Source organism: Phoxinus phoxinus (genome assembly GCF_949152265.1).
Source record: "Phoxinus phoxinus genome assembly, chromosome: 19".
In the NCBI taxonomy this organism is placed as follows: domain Eukaryota; kingdom Metazoa; phylum Chordata; class Actinopteri; order Cypriniformes; family Leuciscidae; genus Phoxinus; species Phoxinus phoxinus.
In genome coordinates this window covers 13193061-13214665 of record NC_136894.1, presented here as the reverse complement: position 1 = coordinate 13214665, position 21605 = coordinate 13193061, and the positions used below count along the sequence as shown (strand labels likewise).

The window sequence follows — 21605 nt, the reverse complement described above, 5'->3', positions numbered from 1 at the left end:
TTCTCATGATCTATTTTTATGAATAAAAATGTTTCAAAACACCCCCCCCCCCCCCCCCCTCTGTTTTTTTCACAAATCGCACCCTGATTATATTTAAATAATACCCCAGTTTTTATGCCGATCATATCATTTTATTTTGTTGTATTTATCCACCACACCTTAAAGGCCGGTCCGTGAAAAAATTGTCTGATATCAAACCGGTCCATGGCGCAAAAAAGGTTGGGGACCGCTGCTTTAAAGCACTAGTTTTCCTAAAATGTTTTGCCATGTTGTCAAAATGTTCTTCTACATCAAGCTTTTGTTTCCAATAGGAAAAATAATATATATATATTTTTTTGTAGATAAAATGTCCACGGACTTCATAGGTTTAAATGCAGCTTATATATTTATGTGCTGTAATTGCTTTCACCATTTCTTTCTTTTTTCTTCTTCCTCACAATTTTAATTAAACTGTCTTGTAATTCACTTAAAAAGATTACTCAATAAATTAAAAAATTCAATATTTTTTTTTGAAAGTACAAACATCCCAGGCAACTTCTAAATTAAAATGAAGACGTGTGATAATTATATAAAACTGTAATTTGAAATCATTTTAGATGTAACAGAATGCCGTTGCTTGACATTTCATGTCAAATACCCAAAAAGTAAACTGACAACTGAGTAGAGAAAATACATTTTTAGACATTCAATAACCAACGATTCTCATGACACATTGAGAAATAAACAAGAGTTCAGTGTCAAAAGCAGACAGGTGCATGCAAAGCAGCATACAAAAAAATTAATATATCACAAAGACAAAAAAATGAAACCACAAGGATGTCAGAACGGATGAAAGATGCTCGCAGCAGGGGAGTGGAAAGCAGGAAATAGAAAACAGAGTGACAGTAAGGCAACCTGTCACTATTGAGAATCTTCAGAGCCGAGAAAACACACACACACACACACACACACACATACACAGACGCATGTGCGCGCACACACACAGTGTACTGAGATTCCCCCCACCCACTATAGACCATTTAAAAACGACATAAAACACACTGCCACACAATCCAACCACACAATCATTGCATGTAGCATTTAATATAGCAATATCATAAGGCTCTCAAATGATTTGATTACAGCATACTTGCTGTTTTTAAGCAATTTAAAGATGACAGAGTTGAATAAGCATTAAAACACTCCTCTGTATATACATTTACTACTACAGCGCAGTAACAATTGTACAGTTTGATCTGAGGTGTTGTAAACCTTGGTTAAATACATTTGTGTACCACAAAACTCAAATGAAAATACATGCATTTTCACACATGAAAATACTCTTGGTTAGATCTCCACAGTTAAAATGCACACCCTGTCCCTGAGAAAATAAAATAAATTCATAATAAACGTAAAAATATACTCTACATATGTTATGAAAAGTGCAAAGGCCATATCAATAGAACGTTCCCTCTGAAATGTACATAAATAATAAAATAGCATTATTACATGATCCAACTACAATAAAAAAAACATGACACAACACTTTATGCATGGCTAAATCATGTGCAAAAATAAAAATAGAGGAGGGACGGTAGAATCATTTATGCTGCGTATTGTCTTTTCAACCACATGATCTATACACACTAACACTAACTAGTTTAGATGTTTCTTCTGTTTAACACAGAGGACTAGGATTTTTTTAGGCCAATACCTGTAAACAAAGTTGCGCTTCAGGTTCAATCATCCCGAAGTCAATGGGTTTTTAACTTGGTTTTTGGTTAAATGGCAGAAACGAGGTCTTTGGTGAACACAAGCTCAAGATATTTTCATGTTTTACTCTACGACATAAAATATATCACACTAATCCGCCTTGTGATTTTTTTTTTAAGCTTTCACTTGTCTATCTCTGTCTAACAAGTGTCTAAATGGGACTAGAGATTGTCGGTAACATCAAACCCCATCAGCCGAAGAGATTAACTCATTTACTCACGTTGTGTTCATAGTCTCGTACTTATAAACCTTCTTTAACTTGAAGACAAAAATAGTTAACTGAGGCTTAATGGTGTTGACGTTTGAATCATGCAACCACTGTGTAGTTTGTTTATACCCCACATTTAGCTTTTTACTTCTGCATTTACATTAAGTCAAAATTCATAAAGCTTGTGTTAATTTGTGAAGATTATCATGATGAACAATAATCATAAATGTTTGTTGGTCACAGAGCTTATTTCTGCAATAATCCAAAAGCAAAAAAAATAAAATACTATTGGGTTTTTGTCGAGGGAACCAGGGTGATTTATGTCACTGCAGCACAACAACAAAGTTCATTGCTTAACAAGAAATTCTCGTCCACTTATATAGGCCTAACAATCCAATCCTGTTTGATATGATGGGGAATCTCTGAAAGTTATGGCCCCGTCTCTGACTGAATGGATGAATACTGTTTTATGTCATGTCCCGTGAAGCCTTGGCTTTACTGATGAGGCAGCAGTAAGGTGAATCCTGTTCGACTCTTCTTGAAGTCTGCGATGGTCTGGCCGGGTTTGGTCTCTACGGTGATGCTCTTAGGTTTGCCGCTCATATGTACCTGGACTGCTGTGGAGCACACTTTCACTGGCAGAGGAGTGTTCTTCACTCTGGAATAAACAGATGACATGACATAATTACACTTGATTCTAGACAATGCTGGTGAATACATCCCCAAAATAGCGTGTGACAGCTCCCTGTGGCCTATAAAAAGCAGGCAAAGCTTTGCACTCCAATGTAGGAGAATCCAATGTAGGAGCTTTATTATGGGTTCAGTATGTTACACAGCTGTACAGAGACAGGGCCACATTAAATAATAAACCAACCCATCACTCCAGATGCCTTAATAAAATGGTCTCTGATAATAGATATTACATATGACAATTAAGTTTTAAACGTACACTACCGTTCAAATGTTTAGGGTTGGTAAGATTTTTTTAAATGTATTTGTCTCTTATGCACCAATGCTGCTTTTATTTAGTCAAAAATGCAATAAAAAGAGCAATATTGTGAAATCAAGCGTAGAGTCAGTTCTGGCAGGTCACGTTAGTCCACGTCTAGTCTCAGCCTCAGACGTCACGCCCACGGAACGTTGGCTAAACGTCTGATGCATATGGTACACTTAACTGGAAACACTTCAGGAATGTCGAAGTCGTCATCTGATTGGTTGAATTTTATCGGATTTCCGGGGGCGCGAGTGTCGCGTTTATTTTCGGTCCGCCGGGAAACAAAGCGCAGACGTGTGATTGCGGAAGAAAAACTGTTGTGTTTACATGAGTGACAATGAGCATTTATCAAGATCAGCTAAACGTAGAAAGTATGCGAGGTTCACGGCATAGACTCTTTAAGAGATGTCCAGGAGTTTTGTTTGAGGCACTTAGTGGAGACTTGTTGCACGCCGGTCTGTTGTTGTGGGGACATTTCCACGCAACGAAACGTGACGCTGAACTAAACGAACTGTAATTGGTTGTTTGACATGTCGGTCAAACGGCCTTATGGGCGGGCCTTGGCCAAAGAAAGCTGCTATGAATTCCAGACCTTCAGCCGTCAGTCTGAAGGTCTGGCTACGCGAGACTAGTCCACGTCTATCTATAGGAATACGACGCCTATCACAGTATACATGTACAAGTTCCTTCAGTATTATCAGCAACTTTTGCATTTCACAGGAGCGAATTACCCTCATCCATCCCCAGCTCCTCCTCTCGCCCGGTCAGGATTTAGAATTCTGATTCCCCTTGAGTCAGAATAAATTCTCGAATTATGTTGTACTTTAAAATCTTGAATTAAATATATTTGCATACATTCATGTTGTTTCTGTTCTGTTTACCCTAAGGGGGGTTATTGCTGCTCTCCCTGCTCTTATTCATGCTAGGCTGCATGGATGGGATGTGCAGGGAGTTCTCGCCCAGAACGGAACCATACCGCCAATCCAAACTGTATGCTAATTGTCAATCGTATTTGACGATAGTGGTCCTGACAGAAATATTATTACAGTTTAAAATAACAGCATTTATTTGAAATAGAATTATTTTGTAACATTATAATTGTCTTTACTACCACTTTTGATCAGTTTAATGTGTTTATGCGGAGTAAAAGTATTTCTGTCATGACAACTCTCAAAGTGTTTGGGACGGTAATGGATATGACAATGTTGATATGTTTGGTCTTGGCGGAATAGATCTGATACGCTGTATGGGACTTGGTACTGCCAATACATACACAACACTCTGTAGTGAGCATGTAAGAAATGCTGCTGCTGTACAATACAGTGTACATGAATTACCCGTAGCAGATCTATACAGGTGGAGCTGGGGAAGGTGGAGGGTTTCTGAAAGTGCACTGCACTGCTGCAGAAAATGCTGACCAAGTATTTGAAGGTTGAGCAGCCAGCCAGCTAATTGGCTAATGACACAGCGGGAAACAATCAGCTGTGCCCTATAGAGAATGATGTGGTGCAAACAGACCGAGTTAAGGATCTATGAGCCTGAGCCATCTAGAGTTTCATGACAGAACTTTGTATTTATTTATTTCCAAAAAACTTAAAAAAACTTATGAATGGTAGTGTACTAAAAATAATCCTTCACAAAATGTACATTTTATGAAATGTAGAACTAACTTCTTATGCTCTATGACAAAATTTTCAAATAATTATGTATGCAATACATAAAAGAAAAGTATATGTATTGTAGCTAATTACACCTAAAACATTGTTTTAAGCACATCCAGGATTTATCAGCCTATTATATAAGTGGTTCAGAGGCAGTAAAGTGGGGCTCAAAAAGTTCCATTTGATTTGAGTCAAAAATAATGTTCTATGTAGGACAGAAAAGACGAGAAGTGACACCTCCGCTGTCTGATCCTGTCCCTGTGCAGCCGTCTCAGTTCCTCAGAGTATTTAAACCAATTCTCAGAGTGAAAAGACAACTATGGCACACAAAGTCTCTTTTATTTAGAGGTCTATAAAACACAAATGAAATGGTTCATAAATCAGGGCTCTGAGAGACACACGCATTTCAACCCGTTCACACGCCACACCTTGTATTTCTCACGCTGAGGAGTAAGGGATAACTTGTCCCGCTATACAATTAATGGATTAATGGACAATTAATTGCTTGCGGGACAATCCCGCAGGCAAACAGAGGGAAGTTCTCTTCCGCGTTTATAGCATCTGTCTCGAGTTATACAGAGTTAAATGCCAGCTACCAGCCAATCAGAAATTAGAATGAGTTGTTTCCGGGTAAAATACGTGTTCCCGCTGCAAGCACGTTCGTTACTAGGCAACACGCTCACACGGAGTGGAAGTTGGAAGAGCCAGATCTGATGAATGCGGTTTGCAGTAGGAACCTCTTCATTTTTTTTATTTTTTTTTTATTTGCATTTTGATTTACGATTCCTGCAAATCTCTTGCCTGTAATCAAAGACAGTGAGAGCTGAGGTTGAGGAGTATAGCCAAATTCATGCTGAATTATTTTTGATGCAGTCAAAAACTTTCCAACTGTTTTTAAAGGGGTCATCGGGTGCAACATTCAATATTATATGGTGTTTGCATATAAATGTGTCTTTGCAGTGTTTGGACACAACCACCATACAATGAAAAAAATCCATTCACTTTTTTTTTAAATCCTCAAAAAGCCAAAAAGTTGTTGCTCATTATCATTTAAAGAGACATGCACCGAAACGGGTCGCTGTGAACAGAGCTGTTTTTGAGGAGGTAAATGTTGTTTTACACAACCATTGAGGAATTTTAACCAAATCTTATAAACTTTACATGAAGACCCTAAAGAATCATACCAACTTGTGGAAAATTAGGCATCCGATGACCCCTTTAAAGGTGACCGGTTTGAGCAGATTTGGAAGGCTGTCTACGTTTGCCAAAATGGTTTTAATTTCCATTTGTGCTGGTCAATTATGAAGAATAGGCAAAATTGTAAATAATATAGTGAAATATCAAGGGGCCATATTAGACACTTTTGTAGCATTTCATTTTTTCCACTTAACTTTCCAACTTTTTTGCAGCCATGTTGAAACCTCTCTCTGATCTCAGAATTAAACGGGCTGTTTTGGACATTGTACCTTTAAGACTTCTAGAAGTAAATGACCTCTGATATCCATGTGTAGTTTGAAATGTTGTTCAGTTTGATGAATACTGAAAAGTTATTTTACTAATCAATAAGGTAGAAAAGGCAATGATATATTGTGAATTTGGTCACAGCTGAAAGGTGTGACATCACACATTACCATTTTGTGGTTGGTAAGATAATGTAATGTTTTAAAATAAGTCTCTAATGCTCACCAAGGCTGCATTTATTTGATCAAAAATACAGTAAAATTGTAATATTGTGGAAAAGATGAATTTTTAGCAGCCATTACTTAAGTCTTAAGTGTCACATGATTCTTCAGAAATCATTTTAATATGCTGATCTACTGCTCAAGAAACATTACTTATTATTACCAATGTTGAAAACAGTTGCGCTGATTAATATTTTTGTAGAAACGGTGATGCTTTTTTCAGGATTCAGGATTTTTACAGGATTCTTTGATGAATAAAAAGTTCAAAAGGACAGCATTTATTTGAAATATGTGTATTATGAAATATTATGTAGGTCACTTTTGAACAAACTAAAGTGCCCTTGCTAAGTAAAAGTATTAATTAAGTATTAAAGAATTATACCGATCCCAACTAATGTACCATAACCATGCAGCTTGCAAAATGAACGTACAATTTATCACAAAAGATAAAAACATAAATAATATTTTCCATGATAAGCTTCCATTAAAAATTGATTATATTTAGTTTTTGGTCTTTTTTAAACATAGGCTATATTCATGGCTGGCACCTACTATAGCATGGAGCAGAATCAGATGGTCTCTTTCCTTCTGTCACCATGAACAACTCAAACTTTCCTCATTAAACCCTCCAACAGGTGGAAGGCAGTCCGCCATGAAAAAGCCGGTTGTGGGTCACGCAACTTCTCATTTCTCTTGTTCCCCTTCCACTCAGCTGTTCCCATCAGGGCTCACAGCCATGCTCCGCACCCACCCATCAACCCACTGACCTGCTGATTCACCAACTCACCGACAGAAGGTCAGTGAAACATGGCACTGGAGGGCATTAACTGCTATGAATCTATGACAAGATTTAAGTTAAAGCAACAGTTTACCCCACAGAATTGTGTCATATTTCTGTCATGAAGAAAAGCTGTGTTTTTATAGAAAAGCTGTTTAAAGAGTTGACTGACCTTATCGCATATGTATTTGTAGGGTAGGAGTTTCCCTTACAAACACAGCATTTATACACGGGTTTCTGTGCAACGTCATCACATAGATGCGCGCGCATCTAAGAGGCAGAAAGCAACAGTCTTTACGGCTATATCTAGCAGAAGCAGAGATAACGCGGAAATGTAGTGCTGTAAACTAACCTAAATGCATAGGGTATGTCATGTTTTTATGATCCGCAAACTTAGTTGGACAATTCCATACTAGTCAACTAACTAACGTTTTACATAATGTTATATTAATATGCAAATGAAACACAAGCAAACAGATTCAACTCTGAAATTGCAGTTTATTATTGAGTCAACAAGAATTTACAAACAATGCGAAATCTACGTTAATTACAATGTTCTTTTACAGAACTCGGCATAAAATATAGCGGTCTTGCCTCTTGGATGCGCGCGCATCCGGTATTGTTTGTATACAAGAAACCTGTGTATGGGACAAGCGTATTTAAATAAATCAACCAACATGATTTACAAATGTGGTTTGCGGTAGTACATTTACTGGTATTTAACAGAAAAAAAGCATCTGCATCCGAAACTGCATACTTCCCTGCTATATAGTAGGCGAAAAACGAAGTATGTCCGAGTTCATAGTGCTCATAAAAGACTAGGCAAAAAGTACCTGGATGATCTACTACTTCCGACGAGATTCTGAAGTGAATGTAAATCTGGCCTTTTAAGGTATAGTTTAGCCAAAAATTATAATTCTGTCAGCTTTTACTTTCAGCTTTTTTCCAAACACATAAGACTTAAGTTAATCTTCGAAACACAAATTAAGATATTTTTAATGAAACCTGAGAGGCTTCTGTCCCTCCATTGAAAGTCCAAGTAACCAAAACTTAAAATTCTATAAACAAAAAACAACATATTGGACTGGAATGTGGTAGTAAATGATGACAGAATTTAAATGTTTAGGTGAACTACTCCTCCTGAACGAGTCGGTTACTATTGGCTTAGACCAATTGGAGAACTTTTAGCAATTCCTCTAACATTTTTGTGAGTTGTAGGTTTCAGAAATGGTGCAGGTTTGAGTTTGAGTTGCCCTGTTTTTTTCCAGGGACATGGCGTCCAAACCAATGAGAAGAGGACGCAGTTGGGCTGCATTATTTATTGCCATGGAAACCATACGACAGAACTGGGACGCAGCAGCAACTCCGTATGGTTCTTGTGTGCCCCGCCTTCCTTCCTCCAGAAGAAGTTATTTTATTCAGCGTTTCTGTCACATGCGACTGTACATCTCCATGTCATTAAAGTGAATCATTGACAACTCTTGTTTTGGGCCATGCCTGAAAAACACATTCATTACACATTCTAGTCCCTTCCAGATACGTTATTCCTGCAAGCCCGTCCCTAAGAGTGGAAACCAACTCAAGAATACACATGCAACCACGGCAGTCTGCGTCCCCGGGGCTCCGGGGCTCGGCTGTCACCGCGCATCATTTTTGTTTACCATCACACCATGAGTTTGGGCCCCCGTGGGCTCTGACTGTGTGCGTTTGTTTGCAGTCTCCTTCTAATGGCTTGTTGAATACAACACCAGCAAAAGCAATGTAGCAACAATGTTCCCATTCAGATACAACGTTACATTTTGCGTTATTTTCATTAGAAATATGTTTTTGTCCTTGTACTCTTAAAAAGAAAGGTTCCAAAAGGAGGTTTTTGCAGCTATGCCATAGAACCATCGTTGGTTCCGAAAGAACCTTTCAGTGAACAGTTCTTAAAAGAACCATTTTCTTCCTAGTGTAAAGAAGATTTTAATAATCTAAAGAACCTTTTATAATTATTAAGAACAATGGAAAGGTTCCATAGATGTTAAATGTTCTTCGTGGAACCATATGCCAAAAAAGAAGAGTGTATGATGATGGAATTATGGTCACACTTTAGATTAGGGTCCAATTCTCACTATTATTAATAAACTCCTAATTACTGCTTATTAATAGTTATTAAGGTAGTCGTTAAGTTTAGGAATTGGGATTAAGGGATGTAGAATATGATCTTGCAGAATAAGGCATTAGTGCTTAGGTACTAATAAACAGTCAATATCCTAGTAATATGCATGCTAATAAGTTATTAGTGAGAATTGGACCCTAAACTAAAGTGTTACCAACTTTTATTCAGCATGGACACATTAAATTGATCAAAAGTGACAGTAAATTAATTTTGAATGTTACAAAAGATTTCTATGAAAAAAAAAAAAAAAACGTTCTATTTTTCAAAATAATCCCTAAAAAAGTATCACGGTTTCCAGAAAAATCCAGTTATATCACAGGAATACATTACATTTAAAAATATATTAAAACAGAAAAACATTCTTTTAAATCACAATAATATTTTACAATACTACTGTTTTTCTTTTCTTTTTTACTGTATTTATTAACTTTTGAACAGTAGTGTAAACATGGTGAAGACTCACCATTACATTGCACTTTTTTATTGTATTTTAAGTTTTCTATCATTTTATGGTTTATTAATAAGGCTAAATCATCTGAAGTCAGTGGAAACTCTCTTCCACCTTTCCCTCTGTCACTTTTAGTTCAGAGTAGTTTCATCCTGCATCTTTGTTGCTAAAATCATTCTCACCTCAGGCATTTATCCATAACACAATATCACTTCTTTCACCCTCTCTCAAACTGTCAGCCATTTTCCCAAAGGCAAAGGCTCTCAGGGCAGGAGCTGAGAATGCACATCTGTCAACAACGAGACAGAAGTGACAAACTCTCTCAGAGAGACAAAAGGTGGAAGATAGATAGATGCAAAAAGACTACAGGGGCAGATATATGAGTGAGAGAGTTTGAGCCCAAATCTTAGATTAGAGCAAAATAAAACCACTTATCTTTTTAGAGACACTTTTTTAAATGTTAAAACCTGCTCCCCTCTTTTCAGTTTTTAGACTAATTGAATAAGTCGAATAACGTTTGTCGAATAATGGAAACCTATTAAATCCTTATTCTTGCAATTGTGAAAAATACACCTTTAAATGGCAACCTAAAGGTTTGGGGTCTGTATGATTTATTTTATGTTTTTGAAAGTAGTCTATTATACTCACCAAGGCTGCATTTATTTGATCAGAAATACAGTAAAACCTGTAATATTGTAGAATACAGTTACAAAGTAAAATAATGTTTTTCTATTTTAATACATTATAAAATATAATTTATTCCTCTGATGTCAAAGATGAACTTTCAGCTGCCGTTATGTCTTCAGTGTCACATGGTCCTTCATAAATCATTCTTATATGCTGATTTGGTGCGCAAGAAACATTTCTTATTTTTATCAATGTATTAAACAATTGAGCTGCTTAATATTTTTTTATGGAAACCATAAAAAAAAAGAAATTCAGGATTCTTTGATGAATAGAAAGTTCAAAAGAACAATTATTTGAAATGTATATATTTTTTGCAACAATGAAAATGTATTTACTGTCACTTTTGATTAATTTAATTCACCTTCGTCGAATAAAAGCATTAATTTATGTAAAAATGAATCTTATTGTTTGAATGGTAGTCTATGCTAATGAGAGAATATTCACTTTTTGCTAAACTATCCTAGTCAATTACAACCTGAAATCTACAGTACAGTGTATACAATATAGTATGTAATTATGACAATATATAGTTACAAATCTGCATACAACTCTACTTATTTATGCCAAAACTGAGTGCAATAACCTACTCTATAATCATTATTGTAGGGAGAGAATACCAAAGTTTCATATAAACAGGCTGGTGGTTTTTTTTCTTCTGTAATGCAGCTCTTTGTGTGCACAAACTAAAAGCCTTCTGGGCCCTCTAACAGAACACAGCAGTCATAAGACACCAGGAGGGACCATTACAAGTCCACAGATTAAAGCCCACTTAAAACACACTCAGCCAAATACACAATTACACATGTACACACTCCTCCATCTCCACTACTCGCCGTCATCTCTCCTCTCCTAATTAGCACGTACTCAGGTGCTTGGCAACTATCGTCGGGGTAACAGCAGCATCTGCGTCCCACAGAGGTGTGGAGGAACAGGCTGTGAGTGTGGAAAAAGCAGGCTAAACCGCTGGGCCAAATGCATGTGTCAGATGGGGTCCTGTAAAGTGGGTTGAGGGATAGTATGACTTCTTTTTAATATTATGTGTTGATTTTGATTGCAGTGAGATGTTGCGTGCAGTGTCTGTGTGTAATAGTTGTTGAGCACGTATGATGTGTTTACAATGAGCACGTGTGTTTATTGACATTGTTTGTTAGAAGCCTACTATGGGTATGGTATGTAATGGACTACTACAGGTGGTCCTGATTGACTGATTAGTTGCCACACCTCTCAAGCATCATAATTATAGACTCACAGCTCTATAAAAGGGGAACTGGAGCTTACCATGGGGCGCTGACCGGACTCTGATCTCTCTTCTCTACGCGGGTGTTCCTCGGCTGGTACGATCGATTGAAGACTTGAATTACCGACGCACGCAAGTATTATTGAAAGGGACGTTCTTCTTGCTTTATCCTCTCGTAATCCATGGCTTAATGGTCTAGCGCTCCCTGTAGCCGCCTTTGTTGAGGACGTGTGACTGATCCCCTTTCCAGGTTTGAGGACGGAAAGCTGCCGAGCCCCGTTGAATCCAGGTCGCCTGCCAGACAACGCGGTTGAGAGAGAGAGAGGCGTCAATTCCCATCTAGGACAGGAAAGTTATTTTTCTGTATATGATCCATTAAGGAGAGTCGGAAATCGCTATCATTATTTTTGCTGTGTATTAATTGCTACTTCTTCCTTGTTTGGGTTGGAGGAGTCGCGCTGTGGGTGGTGAAGACGTATTTCCGGGATCCCCCGCCCTGATACGGCTGCACTCGGCCACGCCTCCAGGAATCCCCTGTGCCTCGACAGCTAGTTCGCCACGCCTCCAGGAATCCCCTGTGCCTCGACAGCTAGTTCGCCACGCCTCCAGGAAACCCTTGTGCCTCGCGAACTCTAGTTCGCCGCCTCAAGGAATCCCCTGTGCCTCGACAGCTAGTTCGCCACGCCTCCAGGAAATCCCTATGACTTGCGACGTCTAGTTCGCCACGCCCCCGGCCTTGGTCGACTTAAAGGGCCAGCTGACAGAACAATCTGCTAACTGTCGTCCGGTTATTTAGAAAAGATTCTATTTTATTACAATATTGTGTATTTATTAATTGTGGAAAAATTGCTCTAGAATTTTACTGAGAAATATTAACAAATAAAATTGTTTTAGTTTTCTAATATTTCTGTCTGGCTCTAGTTCCTGGGATCCCATTTAGTGCATAGAGGGGTGTTTCTGACACCTTTTAAGTGGCGCAGTCGGCAGGGTCCCAGCAACATGAGCCAACAGAATGATGACGGGCAGTCAGGTAGTGATGCAACAATTCCACCCATGTCACCGCTAATTATGCCTTGGTTTTTCAGTGCGTCCTGGGCCCCTAAGTTCACTGGAGAGCGACGTAAGTTTGGAGAATGGCAGACCCAGATGAGAGCCATGCTGCGCGCCCAACCCCTGAATGCCCAACAACAGGTGGATTTTGTCTTGAGCACTCTGGATGGAGAAGTCCGACGGGAAGCAGCCCTTCTACCAGACGCAGACCGCACCGACGGTGAGAAGGTCATAGAGGCTTTAGGAAGAATCTTCGGGGATACAGCCACCCATGCTCAGCGACGTGCCGAGTTCTATAAATGTCATCAGGGTCCTGTTGAGGGCGTCAGTCTATTTGGCTTGAGGCTACGAGAATGCTATGCTAGGTGGCCCGCCACTGAACGGAATGCAATCACAGACGAAGATACACTATTACGTGACCAGTTGGTACTGGGCCTCCGGACAGGACCAGTACGACAAGAACTACAGCGACTGTTGCGAAGAGATGAGAGGCTGACGTTTCAGGCTGCACTGAAAGAAGCTCTTGTATTGGAAAGGGAGTTAGACAGCCCCCCTGCTGAAGCACAGGCTCACGCTATTCATACCCAGATGGTATCTTCCAATGTAAGAGGTGGACGTCAGTCTGACCTGGATGACCTCCGAGAGAGCTTGAAGTCTGAGCTGCGAGACGAGCTGGCAGCACAGTTAAAGACCCTCAGCAGCCAACTGGTAGAAGAACTGCGGAATCAATCCCCCTATGTGGCCCCGGTAGCTAGCCAACCAGCCATTCCTGGAACCCGGCGGGCTCCTCTTCCAGTGCGACGCCAACGTCCACCTCCATCCACCATGAATTATCAGTGGGACGTACATGGCCGGCCAATCTGTTTGGATTGTGGCGAAGCAGGTCACATACAAAGGTACTGCCCAAGACGAGGACAGCCAAAGGGTTTTTAGTGACCCCCGTCACAAGGAAGGGAGTGGCGGGGGTGAACACAACAGAGGGTGGCCCGTCTTCAAAACCCGCCTTAATAGGTACGTGCCCTGGAGTAGAAGTTAAAGTCAATGGTAAACTAATTAAATGTCTATTGGATACAGGTTCTCAAGTGACTCTTTTCAGTGAGACCCTGTTCAAGAGCCAGCTCCAGGAGACTGTCCTCAACACGATCGACGAATCCAACTTGTTGACACTGAAGGCAGCCAATGGATTACAAATCCCTTACATAGGCTATGCCATGATGGACTTTAAGGTAGGAGGAGTATGTATCCCCAACAAAGGGGTGATAATTGTTGAAGACCAGTGTTTGGGCAGTGACGGGGCAGTCTTGGGCATGAATGTGATAACCGAATGCTGGAGGGAACTCATGCAGGGTATCCATCCAGGAGTGGTGGCCTTCCGGGCTGCGGTGGCACCAACTGAAGGTAACTTATGGGAAAAGGCCTTTGCAGTATGTAGACAAATACAGCAGACAAGGCCAACAGCCCTGGGCCATGGGGTGGCGAAGCTAACTAAGCAGCCTTCTGTTGTTATTCCTCCTCAGACAGAGATGGTGCTGTGGTGTCGGACGAGTGATGAAGTGCCCAGAGACAACTGCACCGTGCTGATTGAACCATTGGCAGAGGAAGAGTCAGGTTGGCTTACAGCACGTACTATTGCTGTGGTACATGATGGCCATCTGCCTTTGAGGCTCTGCAACCCAACTATGTTCCCCGTAGAGGTCCCTCAGCGTCGGCCACTTGCTGAAGTTACCCCACTGCCACCTGAACACATCGTTGGGCAGAGGGAGCTGATATTGACACCGGGCAGTCCTGGAGTGGTCGAAGTTGGTGTCAGCACTGTGTGTGCCAGTCCCCCCACCTTACCATCTGGCCTGGAACAAGAGGGTGCTGCATTGAACCAGGAACAGCGCCAACGCCTGGAGGAGTTGTTGACGAAATGGTGTTCTATCTTTGCAGAACATGACGAGGACTTTGGCCACACTAATATTGTGAAACACCATATCCACACCGGGGCTGCTCCTCCTAGCCGTGAGCGATACAGACCAGTTCCACCTTCGCTGTATCCAGAACTAAAGAGCTTGCTGAGGAATATGTTGGATGGTGGGGTCATCAGGGAGAGTTCTAGCCCGTGGGCTGCACCAATCGTACTTGTAAAAAAGAAGGATGGGTCTTGGCGATTCTGTGTAGACTACAGAAAGTTGAACTCGGCCACGCATAAGGATGCCTATCCGCTCCCCCGCATCGAAGAGTCTTTGACTAGTCTTAAAGGTGCCCAATGGTACTCAACGTTAGACCTGGCAAGTGGCTATTGGCAAGTTGAGGTGGACGAGCGGGACAGGGAGAAGACTGCCTTCACCACACCCTTTGGACTTTATGAGTTTGAGCGTATGCCCTTCGGGCTTTGTAATGCACCAGCAACGTTCCAAAGACTCATGCAGCGCTGTCTTGGTGAGTTCCTGAATGAATCCCTATTAATATACCTCGATGATGTCATTGTGTATTCATCCAGTTTTAACCAACACCTCCAAGACTTGGACCGAGTGTTTGAGCGACTTCATGGCCATGGCTTAAAGCTTCAGCCCAGAAAGTGTCAATTATTCAAGAAACAAGTGACCTATTTAGGACATATTGTAAGCTCAGAAGGGGTAGCCACCAATCCTGAGAAGACGGCGGTCATCCAGGCCTGGACTGCCCCACAGAATCTCCACCAGGTCCGGTCCTTCCTTGGGCTAGTGGGCTATTACCGTCGGTACATCCCGGCATTTGCTAAGATTGCTGCTCCCCTCCATGGCCTACTACGGGGCATGGCAACTGCCCACAAGACTACACCCATCCATTGGACAACGGAGTGCGAACAGGCATTTCAACAGCTGAAGGAAGTTCTGGTGAGCCCTCCCATTTTGGCTTATGCTGATTTTAACTTGCCTTTCCGTTTGTACACAGATGCGAGCCTGGAGGGTCTGGGAGCAGTACTGGCTCAGGTTCAGGGTGGAAAAGAACGTGTCATTGCCTATGCCAGTCGAAGTCTCCACCCCGCTGAAAGGAACGACCAGAATTACAGTTCGTTCAAGTTGGAACTGCTGGCCCTTAAGTGGGCAATGACGGACAAGTTCAAAGACTATCTATGGGGAATGGAGGTAGAGGTCTTTACAGACAACAATCCACTTGTGCATTTGGAGACCGCAAAGCTGGGAGCGGTGGAACAACGGTGGGCAGCCCAGCTAGCCAACTTCAAGTATACAATCCGATACCGTCCGGGGACCGCTAACCGCAACGCTGATGTTCTATCTAGACTCCCAGGAGAACAACAAGAGGTCATGACTCGGTTGGTGGGGGCAGAGTCTACTGAAGGAGAGGATTCTACAGAACAATCTGTGTGGTACACACGACAACGTGAAGATCCTGACTTAAGTCAGTTGCTCTCCTGGAAACAACAGGGCCAACCCCCTCCCCTTGAAGAACAGGTTGTACTGGGGGCGGGACTTCAGCAGTTCTTACGGGATTGGGACCAGATTGAAGTAGGCCGGGATGCCCTGCGGAGAGTGACTAGAACCGAGGAGCATATGGGTGAATCCTCTAGTCAGATCCTGGTTCCAAGTGCCCACACAAAAACTCTGTGGCAGGAATACCACATAGAAAGTGGCCATCCTAGTGCTGAAAGAACGCTCTCCCTGCTGAAGAAGCGCTTCTTCTGGTATGGAATGCGACGAGACTCTACTAAGTGGGCTGCTGACTGTCCTGAGTGTGTATTGTACAAATCAGGCCCTGAGGTAAGAGCCCCTTTGGTGCCCATAGAGACTTCATACCCCTTCCAGATAGTGGGCATTGACTTTCTATCATTGGGTCGTTCAGGAGACTCTTATCCATATATTCTGGTAATGACTGATTTGTTCTCGAAATATGCCCTAGCAGTGCCTACCAGGGATCAGACCGCCGCCACCACTGCGAAGGCAGTATGGAAGAACCTGTTCCAGGTGTATGGGAGCCCGGAGCACATTCTCTCGGATCGTGGAGCGGCATTTACTTCTGACCTATTTCAGCAGCTCTGTCTCTTGTATGGATGTCGGACGAAGCGTACCACGGCATATCACCCACAGGGTAATGGAGCATGTGAGAGATTTAATCAGACTCTCCTGAAGCTGCTGGGAACTTTAACAGATGAGGCACAGTCCCAGTGGCCTTCGAGATTACCTGCCCTCCTCCAGGCATACAACAATACTCCACATGGCACCACTGGCCTCACTCCTTACTATGTTGTGTTTGGAAGACATGCAAGGCTCCCAGTAGATTGGATCCACGAGGCTGGGCCTGTGACCCAGCGACAGACCCTTAATGGGTGGGTACAGGCCCATCACCAGGTACTTAACCAGGCACGTAGAGTGGTCCAACACCATACCTGGCAGAGACAGCAAAGTGATAAGATCCGTCGGGATCAGAGAGCCAAGGTATCAGACCTCCTGGTTGGAGAGCGTGTCCTCCTCCGGCACTTCCGTCGACGAGCCTACGGAAAGCTGGCACCTCGATGGCAGCCGACGTCCTTTGTGGTAGTTTCCCAACTGCGCCCGGGCCGACCTGTGTACCTGATTCGTCCCGAAGGTGAGGAAGGTCCTATTCGTACTGCTCATAGGAATAACTTGCGAGTGTGTCCAGTGTCTTTCCCACAGCTGCCAGCCAACGAACCGGCACAATCCACCCAGGAGGAGGGAACACCCTGGTCGCAAGGGGTGGGCAACAACCATGGATACAGACCCTTGGTATTCTGGAGCACTCGACCCCCACCAGTACCCGAGGTAACCGCTCCAGACCCTCCACTACACTTGGAACCACCCCAGCCAGAGGAGATGGAGACCACCAGCGATGATCCTGACTCTCCGGTGAGGTCTAGTACAGCCCCACAAGCACATAAGGATGCAACAGAAATGGAACATCCATCGCCAGAAGCCCGGGCAGAAGAGTCCCTGGGGCTGCGTCGCTCCCAGCGATCCACACGGGGCACTCGGCCACTGAGATACCAAGCGGTGACATAGTCGGGACGACTTATGTTAAAGTGAGGGGGTAACTGTCAGATGGGGTCCTGTAAAGTGGGTTGAGGGATAGTATGACTTCTTTTTAATATTATGTGTTGATTTTGATTGCAGTGAGATGTTGCGTGCAGTGTCTGTGTGTAATAGTTGTTGAGCACGTATGATGTGTTTACAATGAGCACGTGTGTTTATTGACATTGTTTGTTAGAAGCCTACTATGGGTATGGTATGTAATGGACTACTACAGGTGGTCCTGATTGACTGATTAGTTGCCACACCTCTCAAGCATCATAATTATAGACTCACAGCTCTATAAAAGGGGAACTGGAGCTTACCATGGGGCGCTGACCGGACTCTGATCTCTCTTCTCTACGCGGGTGTTCCTCGGCTGGTACGATCGATTGAAGACTTGAATTACCGACGCACGCAAGTATTATTGAAAGGGACGTTCTTCTTGCTTTATCCTCTCGTAATCCATGGCTTAATGGTCTAGCGCTCCCTGTAGCCGCCTTTGTTGAGGACGTGTGACTGATCCCCTTTCCAGGTTTGAGGACGGAAAGCTGCCGAGCCCCGTTGAATCCAGGTCGCCTGCCAGACAACGCGGTTGAGAGAGAGAGAGGCGTCAATTCCCATCTAGGACAGGAAAGTTATTTTTCTGTATATGATCCATTAAGGAGAGTCGGAAATCGCTATCATTATTTTTGCTGTGTATTAATTGCTACTTCTTCCTTGTTTGGGTTGGAGGAGTCGCGCTGTGGGTGGTGAAGACGTATTTCCGGGATCCCCCGCCCTGATACGGCTGCACTCGGCCACGCCTCCAGGAATCCCCTGTGCCTCGACAGCTAGTTCGCCACGCCTCCAGGAATCCCCTGTGCCTCGACAGCTAGTTCGCCACGCCTCCAGGAAACCCTTGTGCCTCGCGAACTCTAGTTCGCCGCCTCAAGGAATCCCCTGTGCCTCGACAGCTAGTTCGCCACGCCTCCAGGAAATCCCTATGACTTGCGACGTCTAGTTCGCCACGCCCCCGGCCTTGGTCGACTTAAAGGGCCAGCTGACAGAACAATCTGCTAACTGTCGTCCGGTTATTTAGAAAAGATTCTATTTTATTACAATATTGTGTATTTATTAATTGTGGAAAAATTGCTCTAGAATTTTACTGAGAAATATTAACAAATAAAATTGTTTTAGTTTTCTAATATTTCTGTCTGGCTCTAGTTCCTGGGATCCCATTTAGTGCATAGAGGGGTGTTTCTGACACATGCTGATTAGAGTGCGGATTGGGCTGATTTTTTCTGTCCGAGCCCGGCCCGCGTCAGACAGAGCAGTAACCGAATCCGACCCTAACCCGACAGGCATTAAGATATTTATGTCCGAGCCCGACCCGAGCCTGACAGTTAAAATCAAATTTTTTTCTCATACTAATGACACATGTACGTTTGTTTGTGTGGAAAGCCCGCTTTTATTAAGCAACAGGAAGGCATTCGGAAATGTCAACAGATGAGTGCATCAGCGCGCACGGACCAACAAGTGCACTTAACACAGGCGCGCATGCACGTGTTTCGTTGTCATGGCTACATAAACAAATTTCCACACACAGGAAGACGGATGTTATTGTAATATTTGACATGTATTTTAATCACAAAAACTAACGTTTGCATCAAGTGAAAGCATCAGCCACATTGGCTACCTACATAATAAGCTGTTTTAAATTAAAAATGTTCAATGCCTTATCGCGCTGATGTGACCGAGCCCGAACCCGAACATCATTTCTAAATATCTGTCCGAACCCGGCCCGGCCCGTCGGGCTCGGGTCGGGTATCCATCCTCTAATGCTGATGTGATGTGACAAAATGACAACATCATTATCAACAAAAAAATGATTAAAGGTAAAATTCACTCAAAAAAATAAAAATTCTGCCATTATTTGACTTTATGCGAGGAACTGATTGAAATTCAAATCATTATTCACTGACATTTGCACCCTACCCTTGTTGCTCACAAATTTCATATGCACTTTTACATTCAGTATTCGTACTTTCATTCAGACTTTAATTTGGTGTCACTGACGTCAAACCTGGTGGAAAACATTTTAAGAGTGTGAATATGCATAAATAAAAATGAAATAAGAATGAAAAAGAGAAAGATTTGGTCAGTTGGGCTGGACAATTAATCAAAATAAAACGGAAATCGCAATATGGCTTGGTGCAATTATCCAAATGCAAAAGCTGCAATTAACTAAACAAATATATGCGCTGTGTGTTTCAGAGTGAAGCGTTGCACTGTGTTCATTTACACAAGAACAGCTCATAATCCTCTGGTGTTTACAGCGTCGCGGTTCACAGTAAATGCTGGTTTGGGTCGCTTCAACATGCATTTGGAAATGCAACATGCACCAGCAATATTCCCAAACTTGTAATGGGAAGCACGTATCAACAAAAGACAAGCTTTAAGGGTTTACTGCAGTTTTTACAATTATAGTGATATTACAAGAGTAATATTTCTTATTTTGGTTTTATTTATTTATTATTAATATTTATTTTAGCCAAATTGTGCAGCCCTACAAACAAGCACAGCAAATTTGGATTTTTTTTAAATCATATTTTTTTTTTAAATGACACTGTAGTTTTTATCATAAAATCATAATTCGAATTTCCAGTCATGCAGCCCTAGTTTTCAGTGAATAAAAAAATACTTAAATTGAATCTGTTCCTCATAAAATGTATCATATGACAACTCCTAATCACTTTATGCGTCATAATATGGATTATTCATTGTAAGCAACATTACAATTTTAAATGGAAGGCATACAGGTTCAGAACGACGTGAGGGTGTGTTAATAATGACCATTTTCATTTTTAGATGAATTATCCCTTTAAATCCACTCAAACTATTTCTGCTCTACTGACTCTCATCAGCATTAAGTGCAATGCTTTGTTATTATGTGGAATTATAGTACTACATTGATGGATTTTAAAATCTATTATTTAAACTTGAGGATGGAATTTATTCTGCAATCATTCAATAAATCAAGACTTAATGAATGCAGCAACACCTTGTGTAACGGTTATATAATCATAGTTCATCACACAGATTATTTCTAGCCTGATTAAGCCGCTGTGACACTAAAAGCACGTCTTGGGAATGAAGGACGAGATAAGCTGCTCATCAACCCAGCCTGAGAAGATAGTTCCCTTATTGATACACAGCATCACACCATTGGAGGATTACGCAACAGGCTTTTCCTTCCTATGGGCGGGCAACACACAGACACACACACACCCAACAGGGATGATGTCACGCATGGCAACAATAGAGCTGATTATTCTGGTCATAATGTCTGCAGATGACACAAACACAAACAATCTCAGTTAACCCTGCGAAGGGGCACAAACACACACTCAAGCACACACAACAGAACAAATGGTGTTTTGAGGACAGTTCATCTACACCACCATTCAAAAGTTTGGGGTCAGTAAGCGCTTTTTTTCATTACAGATACTTCTATACTACTAAAATTGATCAAAAGCCTTAATAAAGACATTTACAATGTTACAAAAGATTTGTATTTCAAATAAATGCTGTTCTTTTAAACTTATTTATCAAAGAATCCTAAAACTGTATCATAGATAACAGACAAAAAAAAAAAAAAATTAAGCTGTTTTCAGCAATGATAATAATAAATGTTTCTTGAGCAGCAAATCATATTTGAATGATTTCTGAAGGATCATGTGACTGAAGACTAGAGTAATGATGCTGAAAATTCAGCTTTGACATTTTAAAATATATTAAAATAATAAAACAGTCATATTTAACACTATTACGGTATTTACTGTATTTTTTAAATGCAGCCTTGGTGAGCATAATATATTTATTTTAAAAATCTTATAGACTCAAAACTTTTGAATTGTAAATTGCCATTTAAGGTAAAGTGAGTAATTTTTTCCAAA

General features: G+C 41.6%; 1 protein-coding gene across 1 annotated transcript in view; it reads right to left on the bottom strand.

Annotated features, from left to right (window-relative positions):
* Positions 1 to 1052: 1052 nt before the first annotated feature.
* myo1g (myosin IG) overlaps positions 1053 to 21605 on the bottom strand; it is a 57152-nt gene continuing 36599 nt past the window's right edge. The window contains exon 22 of the mRNA XM_079590876.1: positions 1053 to 2618. Within this exon, the coding sequence (XP_079447002.1) occupies positions 2456 to 2618 (163 nt within the window). The 3' untranslated portion in view covers positions 1053 to 2455. The remainder of the gene's footprint in view (positions 2619 to 21605) is intronic.